Source organism: Pleurodeles waltl, chromosome 4_1, assembly GCF_031143425.1.
Source record: "Pleurodeles waltl isolate 20211129_DDA chromosome 4_1, aPleWal1.hap1.20221129, whole genome shotgun sequence".
Classification (NCBI taxonomy): Eukaryota; Metazoa; Chordata; class Amphibia; order Caudata; family Salamandridae; genus Pleurodeles; species Pleurodeles waltl.
Genome location: NC_090442.1, coordinates 221,344,219 through 221,369,788, shown reverse-complemented (window position 1 = coordinate 221,369,788; position 25,570 = coordinate 221,344,219). Strand labels below are relative to the sequence as shown.

Below are 25,570 nucleotides of genomic sequence, written 5' to 3'. Positions count from 1 at the left end.
TATATATATATATATATGTGTATATATATATATGTACACACACACACACGGGACTGGGAGGTAGGGTGTCGGGCTAGGCCATTGATCCGTGCTGATTTGAGTGCAGTGTATCCGGTTGCCAGTGCACACAGTTCCACATTCCCACACCCGCGCTGGCACGAGCCCCTCTGCCATGAAGTGCTATGAAGACCCAGATCCCAGGGCCTACATTTGCACAAGCTCTCATCACCACAGCCCAGATTCCCGCATCCATGTTTTCAAGAGTCCCCCTCCAGGTACGAGAGCTCCCGTTCCCGTCGCCCCTTCTGCACGAGCCTCTGTAACGACAGCCTGTACGGCCGTACCCGCGTTTGTACGAGACCCCCCAGCTAGTCCACAATCCTGCATCTCCAGGCCCCTCCCCAAAACCGGCTGCGATAGCGCCCATGTGCACGAGCCCCCGTAACGAAGGTTCACATATTGACACCTACCACCTTTACTTTCGACAACCCACGTCCTCTTGCCCACATTTGCGCGAGACACCCTGGTACGACGGCCCACATTCCTACACGCAGGCTGGCACGAGCCCCCCGCGACCAGTGGCCTAACATAACACCCCCCCCCCCACCCCCCAGAATGTGAACAGCAGCCCCGAGCCTCCCATATGTCACAGAAGAGGCGCCCTGAACTATTGGGGACCACTGCAATACAAGGGCTTCGGGGGCACGTGTTGCGCCCCTGCCCATCACACATTCCTGTGCACGGGTGTCCTGTTACATCGGCCCCCGCGCCCCCTTGCCCAGGGCTGCACGAGCCCCCCCCCCCCCCCCCCCCCACCAGGGGGGAGAGGATAGGCTCGGATCAGGGCTCACTCCTCGCTGACACAGGTGAGGGCGCCGCGCGTCGGTGGTGGCAGCTTTAATGAGTGTTAAGTGAGCAGATTGGTTTTGGAGCGGGGCCGCTTTGCAAACACCGCACTCGTAAACTACAGGCCCTTATTTGATTTGGAGACAGAAGGGGTGTTATATTTTGTTGGCACCCGGCATCTGCTGGGCAAACGCGGTACATTGTTTACAGCGTGGGGGCGAGGGTAATGGCGGAGTGGGGGGCGGGTGGGGGCTAAAAGCCTCAGAAAGAGGAAGGGGTTTCCCACCTGCTCATAGGGAGTCTGGCCTATCTAGGGGGAAATATGGAGTCTCCTTCAATGGAGACAGAGGCAGCTGACAGGGGACCGGCCTAAAATAAGGTTGGGCGCTCTAGTCTTTAGGGGAAGTGAGATTCAACCAGATTTCGCAGCAACAAAATTGGAAGATATATCGAATAGAGATAAAGGCCAATCGGCCTGTAGGGAAATTGCAAGAGCTTCCAAATTGAGTCATAAAAGCACTGGCCTGCAGGGAACCTGGGAAACTCGCCAAACGGAGATCGAAGCAGACAGGGCTGGGAGAAAACAGGGCGGTTTCTGGAATGAGAACAAAGGCAAAGCCGCCCATAATGCAACTGGAGCGTTTCCTAAATAGAGAAACAGGTGGACTGGCCTCGAGTATGTGGAAACTGACATATTTCCGGGTTGGATATGCAGGTGAAATGGCTCTTGGTTAATCTGGGAGCTCTCGGGATCTGATGCACATGGGACCTCAGATCTTTCCTGATAATGCCTCCAGGAAAATCTCAGCCAGAGTCCAATGGGGTAAAGCAAAATTAAAATAAACCTTTTAAGGCGTGAGGAGGAGACATCAGTGGAGAAATGCCACTAAAAGCAAAACATAAAAGCTGAAAATTTACATAAAAAAGGCAACATTTGACTTGCTAGAAGAAATTGTGCTTTCTTGAAAATATACACTGTTAATCTAAATGCGTTTTGAAAAGGACTGCATTTAGGCTATCGTGTGGTAGGAAGTGGCCTTTTTTTATAACCATTCTAACACATCACTTAGGAAAATGTATTTTTTTTTCTTTTTTTGCACGTGCAAAATCCTGTGAAGGTTCCCAATGTACTTAAGGCAGGTTGGAAATAGCAGACATGGTGTAATATCTCTTTTAATGTTATTGCCTTTCTTCGGCCAGCTGTGTGGCAATATTGCCTGTTTCGTGCCAGTATCTTAAAATATTCTTGAGATAATACTGTCCCCTGTATTTATAAAACTTGTCCGAGTTCTGCATACATTGGGTAATCCTGGAGAACGTTTCCTCCATGAATCTCGTTTTTCTTCACTGTCCTGAGAGCGCCTGAGTGCATGATAGTCATTGGAAGAGGCGCTATATGAAATACTGTCTGCTCGCATGAAGTGAAATTATTTAGGCCAGGGCCACCTGTCGCCGAGTCTGGCCGGGGAATCCTGAAGCCAGTCCGACATAATTTCTAACTTAAAGCCGTCCTAGGAGAGAGAGAAAAATATATATTATCCAAAGATGACCTGACATGGAATTCAACTGTTGATGGGACTGTTGCAAAGTTTTAGAAAGAGGCCAGAGTGGCTGAGGCCCCGACTGACTATGTTGCTATAGTGAAAAATCTACACGAGGAAAAAAACTCTTTTTTTATCGAAAGAGAGACTGAGCTTCAAGCCATCTGCTCAGGATCACACATTACATCTGGTAGCAGAGCTAGGTGTGGTCTTTCACTGTTTAACGTTCCAGGTCCTAACCCTGGGGGCTCTTGAAAGCACTCCGAGACCTGATCACGCCACAGAGCCCCCCAGGGCGTCCACTGCCCGCTGCTTATACTGCCAGGACCGTCAATGCGACCATCAAGTGTTTCACTTTCTGATGCAGCCGAATGGGGCTTCAAGTGAAAAGTCTCCGATGAGTGCAGTTGTAGTCTCTTCTTTTTTCCTGGGCTTTGTGCAGCGCGGCAGGCCACACCGACTGCCCAAAGCACTAATTTCGTGAGCATGTCTCTCACACAAATGTGCAGAGATGATTTCTTTCTACGGTGTCCTTGTATGTTGATATAAGTACTTCCGTTCGATGTTCATTGGGTGTTCTGGTGCATTCGGTGAAGGTTTCACTCGAAAGGTCCATCGAACCGTCAGAGAACTTTGCAAAACCGGAGTGTTCGTGAACAACTGTGATTGGCGGGGGATCCCGTCGGTAACATCAACTGACCATACACAATAAAGGGCTGGGGGTGGATAACATCAACAGGTCATACACAAAGAGCTGGGGAAACATCATGAAACTGCAGAAGCGCCAACACACTTGGAAATGCAAGGACGCGCGTCTTTGTGATGTAAAAGCGCGGGACGGAGGGTTTGTGTAGGTTTGTGGTGTATGTGCAGAAGCCCACGCGTATAACGTCGTGTAAAACATGTCCCAACAGTTACTTCAGTCACGACAAGAAATCGCAGTAGCCACAGTGCTTGTGCTCTCTGTACACACTCGTTAATAACCGTTGCAGTGTATAGAGATGCTGCTTTGTTTCACTGTGTGCACGACACTTTGTTGAGTCTGATAGTAGCAGACATCTGTCCTGAACACTGCGAAGGGCTCTGTAGCTCAGCAATCTGGCACCAGGCAGTGTCCGCTGGCTCCCGCCAGGGGAGGTCCCGCAGCGAGGGGGCTTGGTGCGCCCGGGCCCGTTCTCGAGGAGGTGTGGCACTGCTGTGTCTTCAGTACACCGGCTTGGCGTGCTATGGGGGCGCACACTCAGGTGTCACTCTAGAGGTAATGGACTTGCTGTGGATCCATCCCAGTGGCCTACTGTGTCCTTGGCCACACACTGTGGCCTTAGTCTGGAGAAGGTGTGGCACTGCTGTGTCTTCAGTACACTGGCTTGGCGTGCTCTGGGGACGCACACTCAGGTGTCACTCTAGAGGTAATGGACCTGCTGTGGATCCATCCCAGTGGCCTACTGTGTCCTTGGCCACACACTGTGGCCTTAGTCTGGAGAAGGTGTGGCACTGCTGTTTCTTCAGTACACCGGCTTGGCGTGCTATGGGGGCGCACACTCAGGTGTCACTCTAGAGATAATGGACCTGCTGTGGATCCATCCCAGTGGCCTACTGTGTCCTCGGCCACACACTGTGGCCTTAGTCTGGAGAAGGTGTGGCACTGCTGTGTCTTCAGTACACCGGCTTGGCGTGCTCTGGGGGCGCACACTCAGGTGTCACTCTAGAGGTAATGGGCCTGCTGTGGATCCATCCCAGTGGCCTACTGTGTCCTTGGCCACACACTGTGGCCTTAGTCTGGAGAAGGTGTGGCACTGCTGTTTCTTCAGTACACCGGCTTGGCGTGCTATGGGGGCGCACACTCAGGTGTCACTCTAGAGATAATGGACCTGCTGTGGATCCATCCCAGTGGCCTACTGTGTCCTCGGCCACACACTGTGACCTTAGTCTGGAGAAGGTGTGGCACTGCTGTGTCTTCAGTACACTGGCTTGGCGTGCTCTGGGGACGCACACTCAGGTGTCACTCTAGAGGTAATGGACCTGCTGTGGATCCATCCCAGTGGCCTACTGTGTCCTTGGCCACACACTGTGGCCTTAGTCTGGAGAAGGTGTGGCACTGCTGTTTCTTCAGTACACCGGCTTGGCGTGCTATGGGGGCGCACACTCAGGTATCACTCTAGAGATAATGGACCTGCTGTGGATCCATCCCAGTGGCCTACTGTGTCCTCGGCCACACACTGTGGCCTTAGTCTGGAGAAGGTGTGGCACTGCTGTGTCTTCAGTACACCGGCTTGGCGTGCTCTGGGGGCGCACACTCAGGTGTCACTCTAGAGGTAATGGACCTGCTGTGGATCCATCCCAGTGGCCTACTGTGTCCTTGGCCACACACTGTGGCCTTAGTCTGGAGAAGGTGTGGCACTGCTGGGACTTGAGCTCTGTGGCTTCTTGTGCCCCTGGCTACACACTGTGGCCTCTGCTCACCCTGGAGAAGTAGCAGCACTGCTGTCTCTCTGAGCCCTGTGACTTGTGCTCCTGACTACACACTGTGACATCTGCTCACGCTTGAGAATGCGTGGCGCTGCTGTCGGCTTGAGCTTTGTGGCCTATTCTGGCCCTGCCTTCACACTCAGACCTCTACTCACTTTGGAGAAGGCGTGGCAATTCTGTGTCTTGAGCCTTGTGGTTTCTTGCGCCCCTGGTCACATGCTGTGGCCCTGCTCACTCGGAAGAAGGGTTGGCAATGCTGTGTCTTCAGCTCTGTGTCCTGTTCTGGCCAGAGTGGCCTCTGCTCACACTTGAGAAGACGTGGCGATGCTGTGTCTTGATCTATGTGTCCTGTTCTGGCCCTGCCTTCATACTCAGACCTCTGCTCACTTTGGAGAAGACGTGGCGATGCTGTGTCTTCAGCTCTGTGGTTTATTTCTCCCCTGGCCACACGCTGTGGCCTCTGCTCACTCTTGAGAAGGCGTGGCACTGCTGTGTCTTCAGCTCTGTGTCTGGCCCTGCCTTCACACTCAGACCTCTGCTCACTCTTGAGAAGGCGTGGCGATGCTGTGTCTTGAGCACTGTGGTTTATTTCGCCCCTGGCCACACGCTGTGGCCTCTGGTCACTCGGGAGAAGGTGTGGCACTGCTATGTGTTGAGCCCCGTGGTTTCTTGCGCCATTTCCGGTTTCTCTTCAAGGCTTTATTGCAGGGGTTGACGAGGGCCGGTGACTCGGGTCCCTTCTCCTCGTGCGCCTTGTGCAACGATTGTGAGGAGTCAGCCAGATGTCGCCGGCAGCACCCTGTGGCAGGGAGCAGGCACGAGGCATTGCAGAGCTGTCTGCCCTCTGCCCCACAGAGATTTGGAGTGCCTGCGCAGGACATATGATAATTGAAAGCACTGAAGTTGGCACACGTTATGGACTCGTGAGCTGCAACTCTCCGTCCAAGCTTTAGCCATTGAACACACCCTTGCATTCCAAAACTTGCTGATTGCACTCTGGTGTCTGCAACAAATGCGCTAACCGTGCGAGCTATCTTACCAGCTCTGACCCAAGCTAGGGCGTGACTGGAGAGATCGAGCTGCTGAACAAAGGGAAGCTGGCAAAGTTCAGGGCGCCCGTGGGAAAGAAGCTGTCCCATGAGCTACCCCCACAAAGACAGAAGAGCGCCACAGAGTGAATCCTGGAAGCTACATATGTGAAAAGGCGCCGTGGTCAGATGCTTGCTGTGCCACCAAAGTTCGAGAGATTACCTGTAGCTGTTTAACGTTACAGGCAATGAAGCGACGTCTCAGATGTTTCCTGTACCGTGTTATTATCCATTAAAAAGGATCCCTATTTCAGAAGATGTGAGACGCGCCAGAGCTCAGGCAAAAAGCTGAATGTGTCAGTGTGAAACCTTGGCACCTCTGTGTAGATCTTTGTTCGCAGATAATACCAGCGTCTTCGCCGGCGGAGCCTTTGTTTCCGGAGGTGACTCCAACGAAACTTGAAACTTGCTCCCTACAGATGAGTTGCTGCAGGGGAGACAGAAGAAGGGTGACGGGCGTGCCTCAGTGCTGAACCCATCGCAGAACCGAGGGGGGGGGGGGGGGGGGGGGGGGTATCCAATCTCAGCGGTGTCCAGCGCTGGTCCACGAGGACTGTATCCATGCCGGATTTTTTTTTAGAACGTCCACCAAAGATATATTTACATAAAGTGAATGTACGTTGGATTCATTCACTTGGCGAGTGTGCAAAACTGTGCCGGGGCATCGTCGTGGCTAAATACGTAACATCCCCAGCCCACAGTGGGGGATTTCCCAGGGGTCTGAAACCACCGAATGTCCCACTCGGCCAATCCGTTTGCGCCTCTCTCCAGCTGCAGAGCTTTGCCTTGGCACCGCTCCACCCTGTCAATGCAGCAGGCCTTCCAAATAAATATCTGTTTTCTCCATTGAGGGCTTTCAGGGCCTCGCTGCAACATTTATTATGTATGTCATGGGTGGATATCACTTTCCCTCGGTAAGGGCAGCCGCACATGGCGCCAAGACCCCTAGCAGTCGCAGTATGGGAGCAGCACACACGCCCCCAAAAACCGGGGACTGCAGCTATGGTGTGAATGAATGGCTATCTTTGTATATTTCATAATACCTTCAAGAGACGCAGAACAGAATCCCACACAACTACAGTTTGGGAGTCAAGGAACAGAGACAAATTGGTTAGCCCAAGATCAAACATTGCGTCAAGTTGCAGAATTAAGAGACCCTCACTCGCACACCAGGGGCTTTACAGAAAGCGAGATCGGAACAGCTACAGTGGAACTGAAAAGTTTCTAACTTTAAAAAGTCGCCCAGATTTCGGGTTGAAACGGCTGCTGGGCATCCAGGTAGAGAACATAGTTGTGTGTTCCCTGTGAGGTGGTCTTGTCGTTGCTAGCACTGTGTGCCGTGGTCTCTGTGGCCTACTGATGTATCTTTAGAGAGGAACGGTGTCTAGGTGAACACAGGGGGATTTACACACACACACGACTTTGAAAGGCCTGCCGGGCCAGTGAAACCGCCGGCACAGACTGACTCTGCCCCAGCCCCAGCTCTGTCATAGCTGGCTCTGTGAGGCCGTGTCCTTGTGTTCTGGGGCCCAGCCGTCCTGTGGGTGCGCACTGCACAGGCCCCTAAACAGATCTGATGCACATATTGGCCGAACAACAGCTACAGTGGGGGAAGTACACGTTTTGTTAGCTAACAATCTACAGGGCGTGGAGCCGTATGTCATCGAACACACCGGAAGACCAGGACAGAGTTTTGGATTAGGGCCTGGGGAAGTGATGCTGAATCCCAAAAAAAACCTACAAAAAACGCGCGTGCTCTTAAACGGCGTTTCCGGTATCCCACCTAAGAAAAAGCGCATTGAGGAAATCCGCCTGATTCTATCGCAGGCAGAACAATCCATTCTGAAGGCCCAAGGCCACCTGCGATAACAAGGCAAGTTTTCACTCGGTTCTCCGCCCTCTGTAAACGTGACCAAGAAGGGGTGTTACCTGGCAACACCCGGGGCTCAGGGACAGGGTTCGCCCCTGACTTACTTCTTCTTGTTATCTCTGACCCCGCAGCTTTAGATAGGAAGCAGAGCTGTGTAATAATGAACTTGTGTAAGTCATTGTATTGCAGCCTCTGCACTGCACAGAAGCCCGAAGCGGTCACCGCTCGGGCTAAGATTCTTTCAGTTGTGACGCGCGCCACCTTGTGGCCACAATTAACATTGTACGTTAGAAACAACTTACAAAACAGATACAACGTGCGCTGCTGGGCCACACACTGGGGCGTTTGCTGTGTTCAGGGGCATGCAAACAATATTGACGTTTTCATAGTGGCTTAGGCTCAAAGTCCGATGTCAAGCAGATATTAATTTATAGATTTCCTCTGCACTTAAGCTAGGAAAATCTCGATTAAGCACTGGGAGTGGTTGCCGTTTCTATGTGTCAGTGTCCTGTGATGGGAGTATTTTCCGTCTATGCGCCCACTCAGTGAATGCATTCAGTCTGAAAGTCCCAACTGCTGTTCTGTGCTGGCCTTCAATAAATCAACGAGAATCTCTTTGTGTAGGGCCAAGCCTGGCTCTTCTCGTTTCACCCCTTGCCATCACCAGAGGCTTGCTAACTCTGCTAGACGTGATAAATGTAATGGACGAGAAAGTTCTGCTGTCGAAGTCGATGCTTTTCATTTAACACACACTATCCATCCTGGTTTCGGTGCATTAAAAGGTTGACTCACACACTGTGTGACCTTGGGCATCTAGAAGCCAAGGTTTGGTTTTAAACTTTGACAACACCGTCTGCTTCGTTCCACTGTGTTAAGAAACACTGTGAAAACGACCTAGTCACAAACGCATACGATAAATGTTTTTTCCCTTACACACTGAACTGCTTGTAAATGAAACTCTACACATTTCGACTCAACGTGAATGTTTTCCAAGAGTAGGCTGTGAATACAATGACACACCCAGGGGCCTAGGCGTGATGTTTTATTTTTCAGTTCACTCTTGAGGCCCCAAAGGGCCTTTCCTCTTCTGATTTGTTTCTGATGCTTGGCAGCTTTTGATTGTCAGGTGGTATCAGTGAATGGGGACATTACGAGGCCTCTGTCAGGGGCAGGAGAAATCTCTTAGACACAACCAGGAAAGAAAGTGTGCCCCAAACATTATTACACGTGACAGAATTGTTGTAAACAACTCTGGGGTGTTCGTTTATCATAAAGTGGAAGTAAAAAATATATAAATCACACCCCACTCAAAAGCTACGCTATTATGTGTGGGTAGAAGCGGTGGTTTCAGTGCCACAGAGATGTAATCATTACACTATATAGTCAATTGTCAGAGAATCCTATGTATTTAACGACAGGCGCTAAGTGCAAAAGTACAAGTGCACAGAGTACTCACAAGTGCCTGACATGCTTGAGCCGGCTTCTCCTGTTCATCAAAGGAAGCTTACCATAATGAAATTTGAATCATTTTTTGAGCAAAAGCCATTTAACAATCACTCTCCAGTGCGTTTTTCATACTTTGCGTCAAGGTGGGCCCTTTTGGTGTCAGTGTGTGTTAGTGGCCCGTTCACTTCTCAATCCCATTTTTGGCCTAGTGATGTCTTTCTCCTCAGCTCAAACTCTCCATTCAACGCAGCTTATGAATATTGATAGGGTGCCTGCCAAGAGTCAGCCACCTTGCATGGATCTTTTATACTCCACCCACAACAAAGCGAATAGTTTCTTGGCGACATTATGCCTCGACTCAAGCGGTGGTCTTTTATCGCAGGGGCTTGGACGTGTGGCCTGTAGGTTACTCGGAGCTCTTGGCGGCGGGCACGCAGCCCACCAGCCCTCCTGCTCTCTCTCAGAGAGGGCACACAAAAGTGAATCTGTTTAGTGCCAGCCCTCAGAGAGAGCGCTTGTGTGCCTAGGTGCTCATCACTGGATTAAGGGGCTCTCATCTCCTGCCTGATACTAGCAATTACCGCCGATAACCAGCTGGCGGCCGACGGCGCGCGCTTTGCTCTTCCCCGGCGGCCTTCTATTTTAAACCCAGTCAAGCACCGGGGTTCCTGTCAGCTTTTTATAAACCCGGGGAATGGAACGATAACCTTATTTCCCATGAAGGCATCCTGAGAAGCCACTTCGAGCCAGGAATGTGCTCTGAGTCATGGGGCACCGGAGCCGATGGAGTGACGACCGTGATGGAAGGGTGCCACTGGCAGAGCGAGCGGGCGAGGCTGCTGTCACATTTGTAGTGCTGCATGAATGCAGCCCCCAGGAGCAAGCATAGTCTGAGCGCTATAATGAGTGTGTCAACAACAAGCAAAAGCTGAATGTTTTTACTTATGGCGGCCGGGGCGGTTGAATTCCGCATTTAACATAGGAACAGCCACAAAATGCTGCCATTAGTAGCACCATATGCATGTCAAGTAAAATGTAGCCAGGCCCAAGGAATTTTCATTCATGGTTAAACAGTCATTTTTTAATATTGCCTTGTGAAAACAAGACGAAAAACGACCACTTAATTTCGGTAACTCCTTTGTGTATTGCTAGCTCGGTAAAGCATCATCCATCACAATGTGAGATACCCCAGGCTTACACCCATTGCCATGCCTGAATGTGAAAAGACTGCCTAGTGCTTAAATAGTTGCTTCAGACTGGTCCTAGAAATTTGCCTGCACGTGTAATGGTGATGCTCACTGGAGCAACCTTAACTTGTGATAAATTGATGGGATGCAGATACTTTAATCTGATTGGTCAGAGAGACTGATCCCAAACCTTAGGCAGATACTGAAACCCCAGGGACAGACCAGTGAATGCTTTGTCAGTTTCTATAAACTAAGGCCTTAGAACATTTGAAATATGCTATTGGAGTGATGTGGCGCATCTTCATAGACACAGTGAGCATGCCCCAAAGCTCTCAGAAATATAACAGAATTAACCAATCTCTTCCTAAGTTTGTATTTTCATGTATTATTTATCGGTGCCATGCCTCCCTTCCACTGGGCTGGCTTCAGGAGTTGGGAATGTACATCCCGGCCTTCCTCTACATAAACCGTTATCGCACGCAAAGCATGGGACACCTATGTGATGTGACAGGAAGCTTCCCCTTGAGGGATGTTCGTTTCTTGCTTTCCCATTCTTCGTATCACGTCAAAGGCGTAGCCCATCCTTCTTTAATAGCCCTGCCAGGACCACGGAGATGGACTAGCATGTCGGAAGTGACATCACGGAAATAAGGAAGTAATTCAGAGTGCAGGCCAAGAAAAGGGACACTCTGCCTGTAACCTCGTAGGCGCATGATGTGCCTCCAGCATAATCTGCCCGCATCCTAGGAGACTGGGCACCCAAGCAGGATCTGTATCACTTTGACTCATCAGTTGTCAGAGCACAGCTCAGCTGAGAGCAGAATAAAACTAAATGAAAGTAACGCCTTCACCAAACCTTACCACAAACCAGGCAATTCAGGCTGTGGCACACCTTTTGCCTGGAAGGAAGCGGCAGGTTAGTCACTTCCTGTGAGTAAGATCTGCAGGTGGGAGGTACCGGTAATTTGCCAAGTCCCCAATGGAGGCTGGTGAAGGAAATCAGGGGGCTGAAGACTGGAAATTCCAGTGGCGGGATAAGGCCATGCTGCAGACAGGGAGGGCGTGACATGGAGTGATGGCACACATGTATTGAGCCTTAGGCCATGAAACAAAGGTGGGGACTGACTTTCTCCTCCCGCGTGCCCATTTCGGTGCCTCGACGCTTCTGAGGGAATATGACTTATAAGGCTGATGTCAGAAAGCGTGCTGGCTACTGCACAAAAGGGCCCCGCCCCTGGGCGTCTGCACAGCAGAATACAGCTTTTACAGTATGTCTGCTATTTTAACTACATTCATAATCAAACCGATGGAACCAGAAAAGGACTGCACTAACAGTCAGTGAAACCAGGTTTGCTTGTATCAAATACTGCTCATGGGAATATTGGCTATCACAATAAAATCCTGTCTTTACTGACTCCAGCTGAGCAGAACAGGTCACCACAGTAAGGTGTCTGTATTGCATTAAGGTTTCACTACACCATTCCTACACTTCTACACCAGATGAGTTAAGATATAAAATGAGAATAAATGGAGTGGCCTAAGCCAACCTAAGGAAACGAAGAGTCCAATCACAGTGATGGGAAAACTGACTGATAGGGAATAAAGTTCGAAAGACCCCGAAGGTTCCATGGCTTATGTTCTTTGCCTGTGATACAATGGCCACTGGTTCATCAAGAGACAGAAGACAGAATTTTGCTATTAAACTTGCACGTATAGTCGTTACCACAGTGGCTATTGGTTGTTACACCTTGTCAAATTTCAAGTGGCAGCCATCTTAGGGGCAGGCACGGAAATACCTAATGGCATTTACACAGAGGGAAAGTACCTGAGAACAATGGAACACTTTACATTAGAAGTGTTGGGGTAGACAGTGCTTAATTTGTGCTGGTGGTTTCCGGTGCTGGGCACCGGCACTTTTTTTTTAGGGCCGGCATTTATTTTTCTGCCTCAAGCATTTACTGTGAACAAGAGACACATATGGGAAAGATGAAGGAAGAGAAAAATGAAAAAGTGTCACAAGGGAGAAAGCAGAAAGGTGCAAGAGTGACCTGAATGGGCAAGGAGTGGCTGTAAATGGATTAAAGAGGCCTGACATGGCTTCAGGATTACGCTACCTCAGTAGTACGTGCTCGCACATTCAATTGCAGCAGCCGTGTGTTTCAGAGGAGAGTGTGGGCATCGGCACGTTTTTATTTACAAATTAAGCACTGGGTAGACATATGAAAGCTTTTGCATGAAGTAGGGAAGTGAGGGAGTTCTTTGTTGGGACACAGTTGGTGTTGGCCTAGTTTCTTTTTCATTTGGCACTAGCTACATATGGGTATTTTAGTAATTTGCGACCACAGGTTTGAAATATGTCGTAACTCAAGGTTCAGCCACTAGAAGCCAAAAATCTATGTGCAGCCTCTTCATTGTCTGCCACTGACCCATACGTTTCCAATAGAAATGAAGGACTTGCATGTAAATAAGTGCGTTAGGGTAGAATATCTGTTTTAAGAGTGTTTGTGTTGCATTAAAAACCGACAGAGAGCAGATGTTTTTCAAATTAAAATGGATGTCAACATACCATTGGATCTAGTGCTTTCTAGAGCAGTATTTAATCAATCCACTGTCTGTAATAGTACAACATCTTGTGAAACAGGAAGAAAGGAGTCAAGAAGGCGAGTTCACCAGTGGTGCAAAGTCTCTCAGACTGAGATTTAACTGTCTTATCCAAGATAAGGAGAGCAAATAAAGTTTATGTAGCCTACAAGTACTTTTTTCTGATTGAAGATGTGATTGTTTTGTGTTTCTGCTACGCACTGGACTCACAAGCTTTCCTTTCTTTCAGAAAAAGAGCAGTGTCGGAGCACCAGCTGCTTCATGACAAGGGGAGGTCGATCCAAGAGCTGCGGAGGAGAATCTTCCTGCAGAACCTGATCGAGGGGGTGAACACGGCCGAAATCCGGGCCACCTCGGAGGTGTCGCCGAACCCCAAGCCCTCCACCAACACCAAGAACTACAACAACCACGTGCGCTGCGGCAACTGCGACGAGGGGGGTTACCTGACGCAGGAGACCAACAAGGCCCAGCCCTACAAGGAGCCCGCGCTGAAGACACCCGGGAAGAAGAAGAAGGTGAAGCCCGGGAAGCGCAAGGAGCAGGAGAAAAAGAAGAGGCGGACCCGCTCGGCCTGGCCTCACTCCACGGAGTCTGCCAGCGGCGCAGAGGACCTGCCCTTCTCGGACTTCTTGGACACGTGGCAAGACTTGCATTTAAGGTAACACTGCCTCCCCAAAGCTCTGCTCGAGGGTGTAGGGTTTGGGGACACATTGCTGTTGATGGTTGTCATAGAAAAGGTACAAGTCCTCACTTCCCGACAGAAACAATGCAAGGTTGAGAAGTCGTGTACTGTCCCTTTAAAAACATGGCTGCTCTGGTAGGGCGTGTCAGCGGGCCACCTGGAAACAATTGCAGGTAATGCAGGTGCTACGGATCTAACTAACTTTGTCTGCTCTTTAAAACCCTGACTGCAGGGTTGAACCCAGAGGTCGGTCACTATTAATCACGGCATTCACAGGCCCAGTGTCACGAGGGTGACCTCCAGTCATCCCTGGTGGTTTTTCAGCTAAAGTCCATGGAATATATGTATTTAAAACTAGAAAAGCTAGGCCTAGCGTGCTTATTGCTTAACGCTGAAAAATACGACTGATTGAGGGTCTTCCTCCTGACTTGTTCTTAGTTGACAGGTATGCTTTGTGTCAATGTTACTATTTCAAATTGCTCTGATCTATAATGACAAGCCTTTTTTGCCCCGAAGACCCGTATGATTCACATGAAACAAGTGGACTAAGTGTTTGAGAACAATAAATTGCACAATGGAAGGCAAGGTCAAGAGCGATTCTGTAACTCCATTTACACAACTGGCAAATGGAGCACTGGCTTACATTTAACATAGTGCATTCTGGGAGTTGTAGTCTTAGATCTGTTTAATTGACCCAATCGGACCACCACACCTTATAACATATACATGTAAATGAAAGCGTAGGATAGGAATAATGGTGCCCTTATGACCTCGAACTTCAAAACAAATGCTAGATGGTCATTGATGTGCAACAAATAGTTAAACGGAGGCACCCTCCAACATGTAAATTAATTGGTAGAAATTCCAGGTGAATAATTGCACGTTTTCTAATGGATCTAGATGAAGCAGTTTATCTACACTGAACTTCATATGTCCACCAGAAAAAACAAGGAAAATTCAATGGTTAAATAAAAACACCACCTGTAACCAAGAGACACTATTAGACACAATGATCGGGTGCCACCCAGCATGGAACTGGAATCACGTGCTCTACGCAGTCGTCAGTAGATGTAAAAAAGTCCCCAAGGTTACCTGTCCAGCCAGAGTATGTTTTCGTGACCCTGTTCTTCGAGTCTAGTGACAAATAACCTTTTGTAAAGGAAGCTGGTCTTTTTGGACCCACTGCAGCGGATCCCAAGCCCAGCTGACAAAGTGACCCTGAGTTAATCTGGTGGGTGAAAGGAAGGAAGCTGGGCGAGGCTGTTTTAATATATACTTTAAGATTTTCCCATAAGACACGCTACAATGAGCTGTCAGAGAATATCAGAACATCTTGTGACAATGAATTTCCTCGTTTGTTCCCAAACTCCCGATGTAATGCCCCGATATCAACACTTTTATAAAAGTTGCTGAAAAATTCCATGATTATAATATGAATACTTAACAATAACCAACACCAGAAACACATTCGCCTCTTGTGTGCTTAAATATAGTGTACTTTTCTACCAATTTAAACAACTTTAGAAAGAAGAGTGTGATTTGTTCGGATTGAAACATGGGCCCTGTAAATAACACGCAATCTGTGCAGCAGCAGCTCAACCCACTGAGCTAGTTTTCTGGCGCATATCTCCTTGTTTATCACGGAAAGTGTTCGTCTAGACTGCTCCTCCAATCAGGAAGTTCACGTTTTTGAAAACGCATCTGTTTGCTAATTCCACCCGAAATCCGAGGTGTCTGGATGGAAGCGCTGACACAACTCCTTCGTTTCCTTGCCGACTTCCGGGCCACCAGCACTGGGGTGTACCAATATTTCGCGCTTCATCCCGAAAGGGGGGTTTCCTTTCTGCTGAGGACGCTGTCGCTCTGACAGGGCGCAGAAGGCGCGCGGTTTCACGGTGTCTGGCTCGGTAGCCCCGACAGGGCCTGTTCCAGGCCATCTGTCATCACATGCTTCAGACCTCTAGCGGCGGCGGGGATTGCCACAAAGCACTTCGGCGTCTGACCGACAACTCACATCTTCAGAGTATTTTAGGAGATGTATTTATATACATTGCATGTTCACACACACATTCAAGAAAACGAGGCCTCCTTTCCATGGCTTTGGACTGCTCTGGTTTCATTATAATCCTTCTGCGCGCTACGGTTCCATTCAGACAGCTCACTGATATGAATTTAGAACATTTTGAGACAGTCCTTTGCCTTCGCAGAGTACGTTTTATGGTAATGGTGAGGAGGACTTTCATTCATAAACTAATAACCTTCTCCTTGGTTCAAGTGTAGTTATTATAACATGACTGTAATTCTCTTGTATGGAGGTTTCTTCATATATATCAATTAGGATGTCCTTTGATTTACCTTAAGTGATGAACTAAGGCACACTGTAAGGGGTGTTCCCATTTTAATCTATATGGTGAGCCTAACCATGGCGATAGTTATTTTTCCATACCACCTATACTATCATTTATATATTCTTATGATCGTGTTGTTAATATAAACACCTATTTTGGTTTCCCAGATTGGATGACCACCTCCTCCTGGGTCATTATGGACATTGTTTCCAGTCTTGGACTGTTGAGGTACAGCCTAACGCTTTCTGGGCGTTGTAGTCTCCTTTTGCTTCTTTAAACTAATTAGACTGACAAACCTGAAATCATTAATTTATACGAAAAGTTTAGAACTAGAACCAGTATATGTAAAGGCCTGGAGTGAGGTGGTCACCCTAATTCCAAAACACAAGGTTATAATGCCCTTTCATGGGCTTCTCTCAAGTCCTGATACACACTCATGTGGGGCCCCAGATCCAAGTATTCCAAAATTTTGTCCCTGAGCTGTCACTCCATTCCGCTATAAGGGTCTTCTAAAATTTCAGCTCTCGATATGTCACCATAACTATTAGTCACCATTTTCCAGCATTTGCCTGTCCTCGTGTGCCCATGCTCATCTTATATAGTCTGCTAAATTTGGCCCTAGTGGTGTCTCCAGACGCAGCATTGATGCTCTTCTAAAATAAATCCTTTCAAGTGTCAGCATGCTTGGCTATCATGGTCGCCCAACATTTGTCTCTAGTGGTGTAGCCATGGTTCCCTCTCATTGTAGTCAATTGTGTTCCAGTATTTGACTCTTGTGGTGTTGCCATTCTGAGTTTTTATGGTGCTCCGGTTTTTGACGCTTATGGTGCTGCAGTACTCAGTTTTCATGGTGCTCCAGTATTTGACTGTTGTGGTGCTGCCATACTCCACTTCACTTTCATATTGTTCTACTATTTGTGTCTTGTGGTGCTGCTATCCTCCCTTTTCCTAGTGTTTCAGTATTTAACTGTTGTGGTGCTACCATGCTCAGTTTTGATGGTGTTCCAGTATTTCATCCTTCTGGTGTTCCAGTATTGAATCTTGGGTGTTGCCATAATCCACTTTCATGGTATTCTAGTATTGGAATTTTGTGGTGCTGCTTTCCTCAGATTTGATGGTGTTCCTATGCTTGATTCTTGTGGTGCTGTCCTACTTGGTTTTCATTGTGTTGCACCTGATTGTGCTACCATACTCAGGGCCTCATTTATGAGGCCCTAGCAGCACACTGCACCACTGGAGTGGCATTTTGTTTTTTACACTCCAGTGCTGCAGTGTGCCAGTCCATATTTGCAAGGCCATGCAAAGCCATCTTGCATGACACTGTGTGAAAGGGGCGCTTCATGGGTGTTGCTTGGGGTGTTCCAACGGAACACCCATGCAACCCGAAGGAATCTGCCACATTCCCAGATTTACAAGTCTGGGAATGTGTTAGATTCCTAGGCCACCTCTCGGGTGGCATAAAAGTGACTCAATGGGGAGGAATATATTTATTTCTATCCATTTTCCCTCTTTCTTTGTGTGGTGCTGCATCCTGCAGCACACATAGAAAGAGGAAAACACCTCATGTGATTGTTTTTGTGCAGGAAGGTGTCCTTTCCTGCACAAAAAACCATCCTCCTCACAATGCAGGCACCCTTGCACCATTGCGCAAGGGTGCCTGCGTTTGAGCATGGTTGCAATTTGTGTGCCAGCGCAGAGGAAGAGGACAAACATGTGCTGTATCTTGTAGCTACAGTGCATTTCTACCCTTTCCCGGTGGCGCAGGGCTGTGCAGCAAGGCTCTTGCTGTGCCTCCCTGCAACATTGGCCTTGTAAATGAGGCCCTCAACTTTCATGGTGTTCCAGTATTTGACTCTTATGGTGCTACCATACCCAGTTTATATGGGGTTCTTTATTTGACTCTGGTGGTGCCGCCACACTCAGTGTATATGGTGTTCCTTTGACTCTTGTGGTGCTGCCATACTCGGTTTCATGATGTTCCTGTATTTAACCCTTGTGGTGCTGCCCTACTAAGATTTCATGATGTCCTAAAACTCTCTTGCTGTAATCCTGTTCCTCTACTGCAGGAGTTTGACAACTTGTTGTATTTTCACTATCGAAGACATGATTTATGTCTAGAACCACATATATCTATAGTACCTTCTACAAGCTCTCTTCCCGCCCCTTGCACTTGGAAAAAGTAACTTTGTGCTGTTCCTCATTGGTTAAGTTTTCGCCCAAGGAAACAAATGCTGTAAACACCATTCAGAGCCCACTTGGTTTAATGCCATTGCTAGTGATTAGCTGGGGCTTTGACTCTGGTTGTTTATTGGCCTCATCAGCTGGTGTGAAGGACCGGTTCTTCCCACTGTTCCATGCAGTGGTGTTATGTTGATGTTAAAATGGCTGGAATAGTGCCAAAACCTCAGGATAATCATCACTCCCCCAAGAGTTTAGATGGAACCGTCCAAGCCAATGTTCCTGCCAAAAGAACATTAGACACTTTTTTTCTCTTTTTGAACTGTAACCAAATGGTTGACACTTCCAGCAGGATGTGTGTGAAATGAATTATGTGCAGTTCCTCTTTTATCTCTCCTGCAAGTCAGGGCAGAGGATGCGCCTCTGGTTTAGCAGACTGAGAAAGAGAGTGCTCCGGTGCCAATCAAGTGCAGCTGAGGTTCCTTGCTTCTGTTGTTGGCATCCGGATCTCCTTCATGCTAGTGCTTTGAAGTCTTGAGAATCTGGGCGGAGCTGCACGTTGCGCTGTTTCTCTGGCAGCAGGTGTCCATTCAGCCGCTTTACAATGGCCTTAAGCAGTGGTTGAACCTAAGAGTTGGAGCCCTTCAGCACCAATGGTGGAAAACAAGAAACTGCAAAATTCGTGCACCCCCCACCAAAAAATGAAATGTATTAATCAAATAGCAGGTGCTCTTTGGTCCACTGAGGGCCCGATTCACCACCATTTTTCCAGGTATAAGTTAGACTTTGTGCCAGGAAATTCAAAATAAAAACAGATGCAATATGAATATTGTTTTCTTCAACCCAACATGCAAATCTCTCATTTCCCCTATGTGCGAGAGATTGAAGAAACAAGGAGATTTAGCACTGAAGATGAAAAAGAGCTAGAAAACAGGATTAGTCAAATAGGTTTTGAACTACCACCAATCCAAATTAGTCATCTGCTCTGCAGCTTGTAAATAGAAAGTAGTCCCTCAAGGAAACATGCTATGTAGGTCAAGTGGTTGCACACAATTCAGAAAAAAGCAATTAATTGGCTCACATGCATTGGTTGTTGTAGGCAATGCAGGCCAACATTACCCAAATGCAAAAGGTGGTGTAACCAAGCACGCTCCAGAGCAAGAACAAGAAATGCAAAATTAGATTATTCCCCTAGAGAAGTACCTTTTTGGGTATCCACATAGGCTTGACAATGCGTACATTACAATTTGTTAAGCAGCCAACACACACCTAGTTGACCTTATAAATGTGGTACAGGAAGCTGACTGAATGGAAGGAATCTCTGTAGTACTTAAAGGATGTCTGTGGGCAGGAAAACCTGTGAGGGAAAAATAATAATTAATCAAGAAACAGAGATATAAAGTAAAAATTATTTTAAAAACTGTTGTGTTTTCCTAGCCTTTGCAGTGTCTCATATTTCCACTACCATGAATTGAATTATCTAACACTTAAGAAAATGGTTATGCACAAACACTATGGGGGTCATTACGACCCTGGTGGTCCTCAGACCACCAGGGTCACAGTGGCAGTCTCCCTGCCACCAAAGCGGTTGTCCGACCACTTTGGCGGATGTCTAACTGCCACATTATGACCGTGGCGGTCGTGCCGCAGTGGGACCGCCAGCACCGCCAGTTCTCCTCCACAGAAGGGACTGGCAATCCTGGTGGTCCTATTCCGTCAGGGCAGCGCTGCAAGCAGCACAGCCCTGGGGATTACAACTCCCCTCTCCACCAGCTTTTACATGGCCGTAGCACCGCCATGTAAAGGCTGGTGGAGATGGTGTGCAGGGTGCCCCAGGAGGGCGTGCATGGGCAGTGCAGGGGGCCCCCTGGCCAGCCCCATTGCAATGTTCACTCTCTGCTTTGCAGAGAGTGAACATCGCGACGGGTGCTGGTGCACCCTACGCACTACAGCATTGCCACCGCCTCTATTATGAGCCAGCATCAATGTTGTAGGCTATTTCCTACTGGGCCAGCAGACGGAAACACCATTTCCGCCCGCTGACCCAGCGGGGAACTCCTAATGTGGCCCGCGGGAAGGCACTGCACTGGCCGCGGGACTTCGGCAGACAGTGTAAACCGTCCGCCAAAGTCATAATGACCCCCTATATCTGATTACCAGAGCTTCTTATAAGTAACATATATAATTCACACACTTTTGCTCAAATTGGACTTTTATGTTTCTTTGCAAAATATTGCTTTGTGCAAGTTGCTCTTATTGCCCAGAAATTGATGAATGTCTTTAGTTTAATTCACTGAATATTTTCACCAAGGTTAGGGTTTAAACCCCATCCAGGCTGTTCCTCCTGTGTCTATCTGTCGATGCACGTAGAGTAGGTGTTTACTAGTGGTTAGGTGCCCTTTTCAAGGGCTCATCTACTTTACTGATAGGTGGTCACTTACTGACAAGAAGTTGGGGTGAATTACCGCACTCGCCTTTGGCGCGCTACAAGTTCCCTCACTTAGAAAGGTATATCTCAGCCTCAGAGACAATGGATGGACTAGACATATGTTCATCACATCCCTTTCGCGGATCCATGAATTTCACGGTTGGGACACGGCTGTGCCTTGAAATCCCATTACATCTTCCATCTACTAACAAAGTGCTTCACTTCCTCACCAACACACACGATGCATCCTCCCTTCGGCTTCCAGTCTAGTCGCCACTGTGTGAAAGAGAATATCCTTCTCATTAAGACAAAGTGGTTTTAATACAATGAGGGAGAGTAATGCAGTAATTGTTAATCATTCTTTTCACCCAAAACAACTCAAGCAGCTGTTGCAGTGGGAGTCTTGGATTATATGTGGTCACCAAACACTGAGGTAATGATTGAGCCCTGGGTTTCTCTATAAGGCCCTAGTACTATTTCTCAGTTTCATATATTCCATGACTGCTGGTATTTTTTGTCAGCTGGCCACATTTTTTTTTTACTCTGGTGCTATTATTAAATTGGTGTAATTAAAGAAAACGTGCCTCGTGTGGCATATTTTCACTGCCCACTTTTATTAAAACTGGAAGTGTTTCCATAGCACAGGGTGTAACCATTCATTAGCCTGAACTGAAGACAGACCAACATTTCTTAAAGACCTACTCGATACACAAGACTTTGATCGCAGCTATTAGGAGCTAAACAGTACAACTTTTAGGAGTCTGTGAAGAAGTTATTGTAATCCTGAAAACATCCACTCTCTTGACCTTGTCTTGTCTTCTCATGTGCCTTTCTTTTACAGTAATCAATATCCATAACAACATCTGGAAAGGGGTCATATAGGAAATAGATGTTGTTATCCATTTATGCATTACAAACAATCAACAGCGAACTTCAGAATGTCTTTTCTTTGGATGATTTTTGGTTGGGCTTTATGACGTCATTTAGACACTGGGAGAAATGTACAAATGGCATTGTCTGTCTCAGAAAGGCCTTCTGGAACTACATGGGCTGCAAGTTGTTTTCAGCTGTCTTCAAATGCTTTAATTTAATTTCGAAACATCACAACAGAAAGAAAGTGAAGTGAGTGAAATGTACTGAAATGCAACCGAACTCCAAGACTACAAGTATTAATGTTTTTCTCCATCTTTTCCTTTCTCGTTCCAGAAGGCGTTGATACTTCTCAGCCAAGACTTGGCAAAACACTTCTTGCAATATTCTGGAATGGTGAACATATGGAAAAGTATTAGAAATATTTATTGTCTGTAAATATTGTAAACGCAATAGAATGAAACCTGTTCCCCAACCCCAGCTCTCATCCCCTATCGCCCCATTCCGGTACCCGTAAATTGCTCTATGAAACTGCACATTGGTCATTGTGAATATTTTTTTCCTAAAGGCTAAGCCAATTATTATTGTTGCATTTTACCATAATTTATTTTGTTGGATGGTGTATTTATTTTGTAAATGTATCTTGGTGCTGCTGACTTGTCTGTATTTTTATTTTTGTTAATTTGTTGTAAAATAATGCACTTTAGATATACATATCAATCAAGTACCTTTTGACAGATGACAGAATACCTTGTTCTTATTTTGTGGTTTTTAATGAATACATCAGTGCAACTGAATTTCTCTCTGTGCATGTACAAATGGCAGTATTTTAATTTTTTGTAAAGAATTGTTCAGATAAGTATAATCTTGTTAGATGACATCTCCCCGTACGAGAAATTTGTCTTCAGGATTTCATGGAGGTGGAACGCTATGTATTTTTTGTTACTGCATTTGGAAAAAAAAAGTTGATAAATTAAAAAAAAATGTTAATATTGGTCAGGACTATAACATGATCAACTGAGCTTTCTATTAAAAGTCCTTTAGAATACATACGTTGTCTGTTGTACTTATTTCATTTTTAGCACATCTGGGCTGAATATATCTAAGGACTATCTTATAGGTTCTGTGCCATTTTGTAAGACATTTTGTAACATTCTTGTAATGTTATGGATAAGGCCATGGGTTGCATTGTTGGCTGGGAAGGAGGAAGTGTGGGTTCGGGTACATGTCAAATTGTGGTCAAATTATGAACATAAATACAGTGGCATTAATAATAATGGACACCCCACTTCTCAACAAAAATTCAAATTATGCCATGATGCTCGGGAAACCAATGCCCCCTCTGTTAAATAACAATCTAAATTGTGACAAACAAGTGTAAAAAAAGACAGCAGGCCCCTTCCACCTAGGCGCCTAAGATATATAGCAGCATCCCTTTATCCATCAGGACCACACCTATACGGCTTCAGGTTAGGAAAGATTTGAAGTCTCACCTCTTTAAACAACTCTGTATTATGATGCAGTAACATGCACTTCTGCTCACAGAAACCAACATCCTATCCAGTCCCCCGTTGACTGTATCATAGCCTTAGGCTCTGCACAGCTACACTGCCTTTGGTTAGTTTCGTGCAGCACAAATAACACAAGCGTACATGTAACAGCATTATTTTCCCTAGATAAACATACGTCCTCTCTAGGATGGTCTGTACATGTTTAACTTAGTTTATTAAGGTTCGTTTTGAGCACTACTGCACATCAGCAGCCGTGCAGCGTCGGGATGCCACCCAAAAGAGGAATACATGTGCACGTGACATTATTAAAGTGTTGCCAAGGGTGAATGTTGTCCCTTTGCAACTTGTGTGATCTGACTACTAAACTGGAATTACCTAACAATATATTTGCCTATCCATGCGTACTCATGACATCCCAGTGGTTCCAGACAGAGAGGAGGTAAAGACCCCAATCTATCTCCTCTTCAGCGAGCACGAGTATGGGTGTGGTGGGCAGTTCTACTCGCCATGTGATGTTCACCTAGGGCTCCAGTGGAATGAAAACAACTTCATTAAATAGATGGAGGTTGTGTGGAACCTTTTTTATTCTCTGGAGAAGGGACCTCTCAGGCTCCCTCCACGAGCGTGGGCAGGGGCATGCCCAGGACTTTCTCATATACAAGCGAGTCACTAAGGGCCAGATTTATCAAACTTTAACGCAGCGCTACACAGCAAAACAACTTGCTGTGCTGCATCAAATGGAGAGGGCAGGAATGCGCCATGTATATTCATGCTCTCTCCCTGCACTGGCACACCCAATGTAACCTGGCTCCAATGCAGGCACCCTTGCGTCCTAGTGCAAGGGAGCCTGCATTTCAGGCACAATTGGTTTTGTGTAGGAAGGGACACTTCCCTGCACAATTTTTTTTTTTCCTCATTCTAAGTGTGCTTGCTGTGCCTGTATCATGAAGGCATAGCATTTTGATGCATTCCCAGGTTTACCAGCCTTGGCAAACCTTGAAACGCACCAAAATCTATGTTTGGATGCATGGAAACACCAACACTTCACCTATGGAATGCATTCCCACTGCAGAGTAATGCAAGAGAGTGACCTTCGCTGCCCTGCATCACTCTGGATTTACCAAGCCACTCAGGGCCATGCAAAGTGGCCTTGCATGGCTTGGTAAATCTCACTTAAGCATTGCGTTGTCCTTGCTACACTATGCGTGACACAAGGCCAACACAATCAAATGATAAATCTGGCCCTCAGAGACCCACCACGGCCCACCATCAACTCTGTCCAATATACTGGTGTATGTATAAACAGTGCTTGTACAGTACTACTGCATGAAAACCAAACAAATACTATACATTATCCCTTGGTATTTTAATTTTATTTGTGAAGACATAAAGAATTAAAGATTGTAATGTAAATGGCCAACACTATCTCACTTGTGGTTTTCGAAAGATCATGCCAATAAAGATGTCCTTTCACTGCAGGTTCCATCGTTGGCCCCAGAGATTGCATGGAATTAAGATTTCTACTTGGACCTTTAGACTGGACCTCGTTCTTTAAGGACCATCTTTAAAAGGGAGTTGCATTGCTCTTGCACCACACAACTTGGTTTTTGCAGCACACATAGAAAGAGGAAAATGCCTCAGGGGATTGTTTTTGTGCAGGAAGCTACAAGGGAGCCTGCGTTGGCTCTAGGCAGCCAAAACGGCACCTAAACGGGTAAAAGGTAGGAATGGGCAATAATACTTTAAATACAGCACATTCCTGCCCTTTCCCTGTCATGCAGCTCAGCACAGCATGGTGACTTGCGCTGCACTGCGTGGCTTTCTTATAAATATGCTCCTAAATATTGTGGACCCACACGCCAAATAGCCATATCCATTTAAAAACAAAGATCTCTGAATTAAGTCAGTTGTCACCTATATAAGGCTATATTTAAAAAAACATTTCATTGTGCAACATATATTGCACCTTTGTAATTGTTTTGTTAAGAAAACACATACTTGTATATACCATAGGTTAAATATATTCAGTGTAGTGTTAATGTATTTGTGACTGGTATAGCTCATTCTAAGCTACTAATGACAAGTCCATGTTAAAATATTCTATGAATGTTGTAATTCTCAAATGGATGTGTATATTCGCAAATTCTTCTCTGTAAACAGTGCCAAAATGTCCGAAGAATTCTTAAGGAGAGTAGGCCAACCTTCTATAGTATGTCAGATCGTGCAGGAATTGTGAAATGCATGCATATAGAATCAAGAATGAAATGCGTAGGTCTGGAAACGTGTTCTCACTGTCAAAGGATGCAAACTCGGAGGTCGAAAGTAATGCCATGCCAATGTCATGAATGCATCCAGAAAATCAGACCCTCTTCTTCTACAGCACAGATTCCGGTGTAAAATTGCGGATGAGTTAGTGATTGTTTTTCACATTGGTTGAGGGGCATGTTGCAAATAAAAACTTTGGGATACAATATGAGGCCAAAGAAAAGAGTGGAGAAATACCAT

General features: G+C 46.8%; 1 protein-coding gene across 2 annotated transcripts in view; it reads left to right on the top strand.

Annotated features, from left to right (window-relative positions):
* The window catches only part of PTHLH (parathyroid hormone like hormone), a 32,700-nt gene extending 10,098 nt beyond the window's left edge, over positions 1-22,602 (top strand). For both annotated transcript variants that reach the window (XM_069228179.1, XM_069228180.1), the window contains exons 3-4: positions 13,278-13,706; positions 21,891-22,602. In XM_069228179.1, the coding sequence (XP_069084280.1) occupies positions 13,278-13,706; positions 21,891-21,900 (439 nt within the window). In that variant the 3' untranslated portion in view covers positions 21,901-22,602. The remainder of the gene's footprint in view (positions 1-13,277; positions 13,707-21,890) is intronic.
* The last annotated feature ends 2,968 nt before the right edge of the window (positions 22,603-25,570 follow it).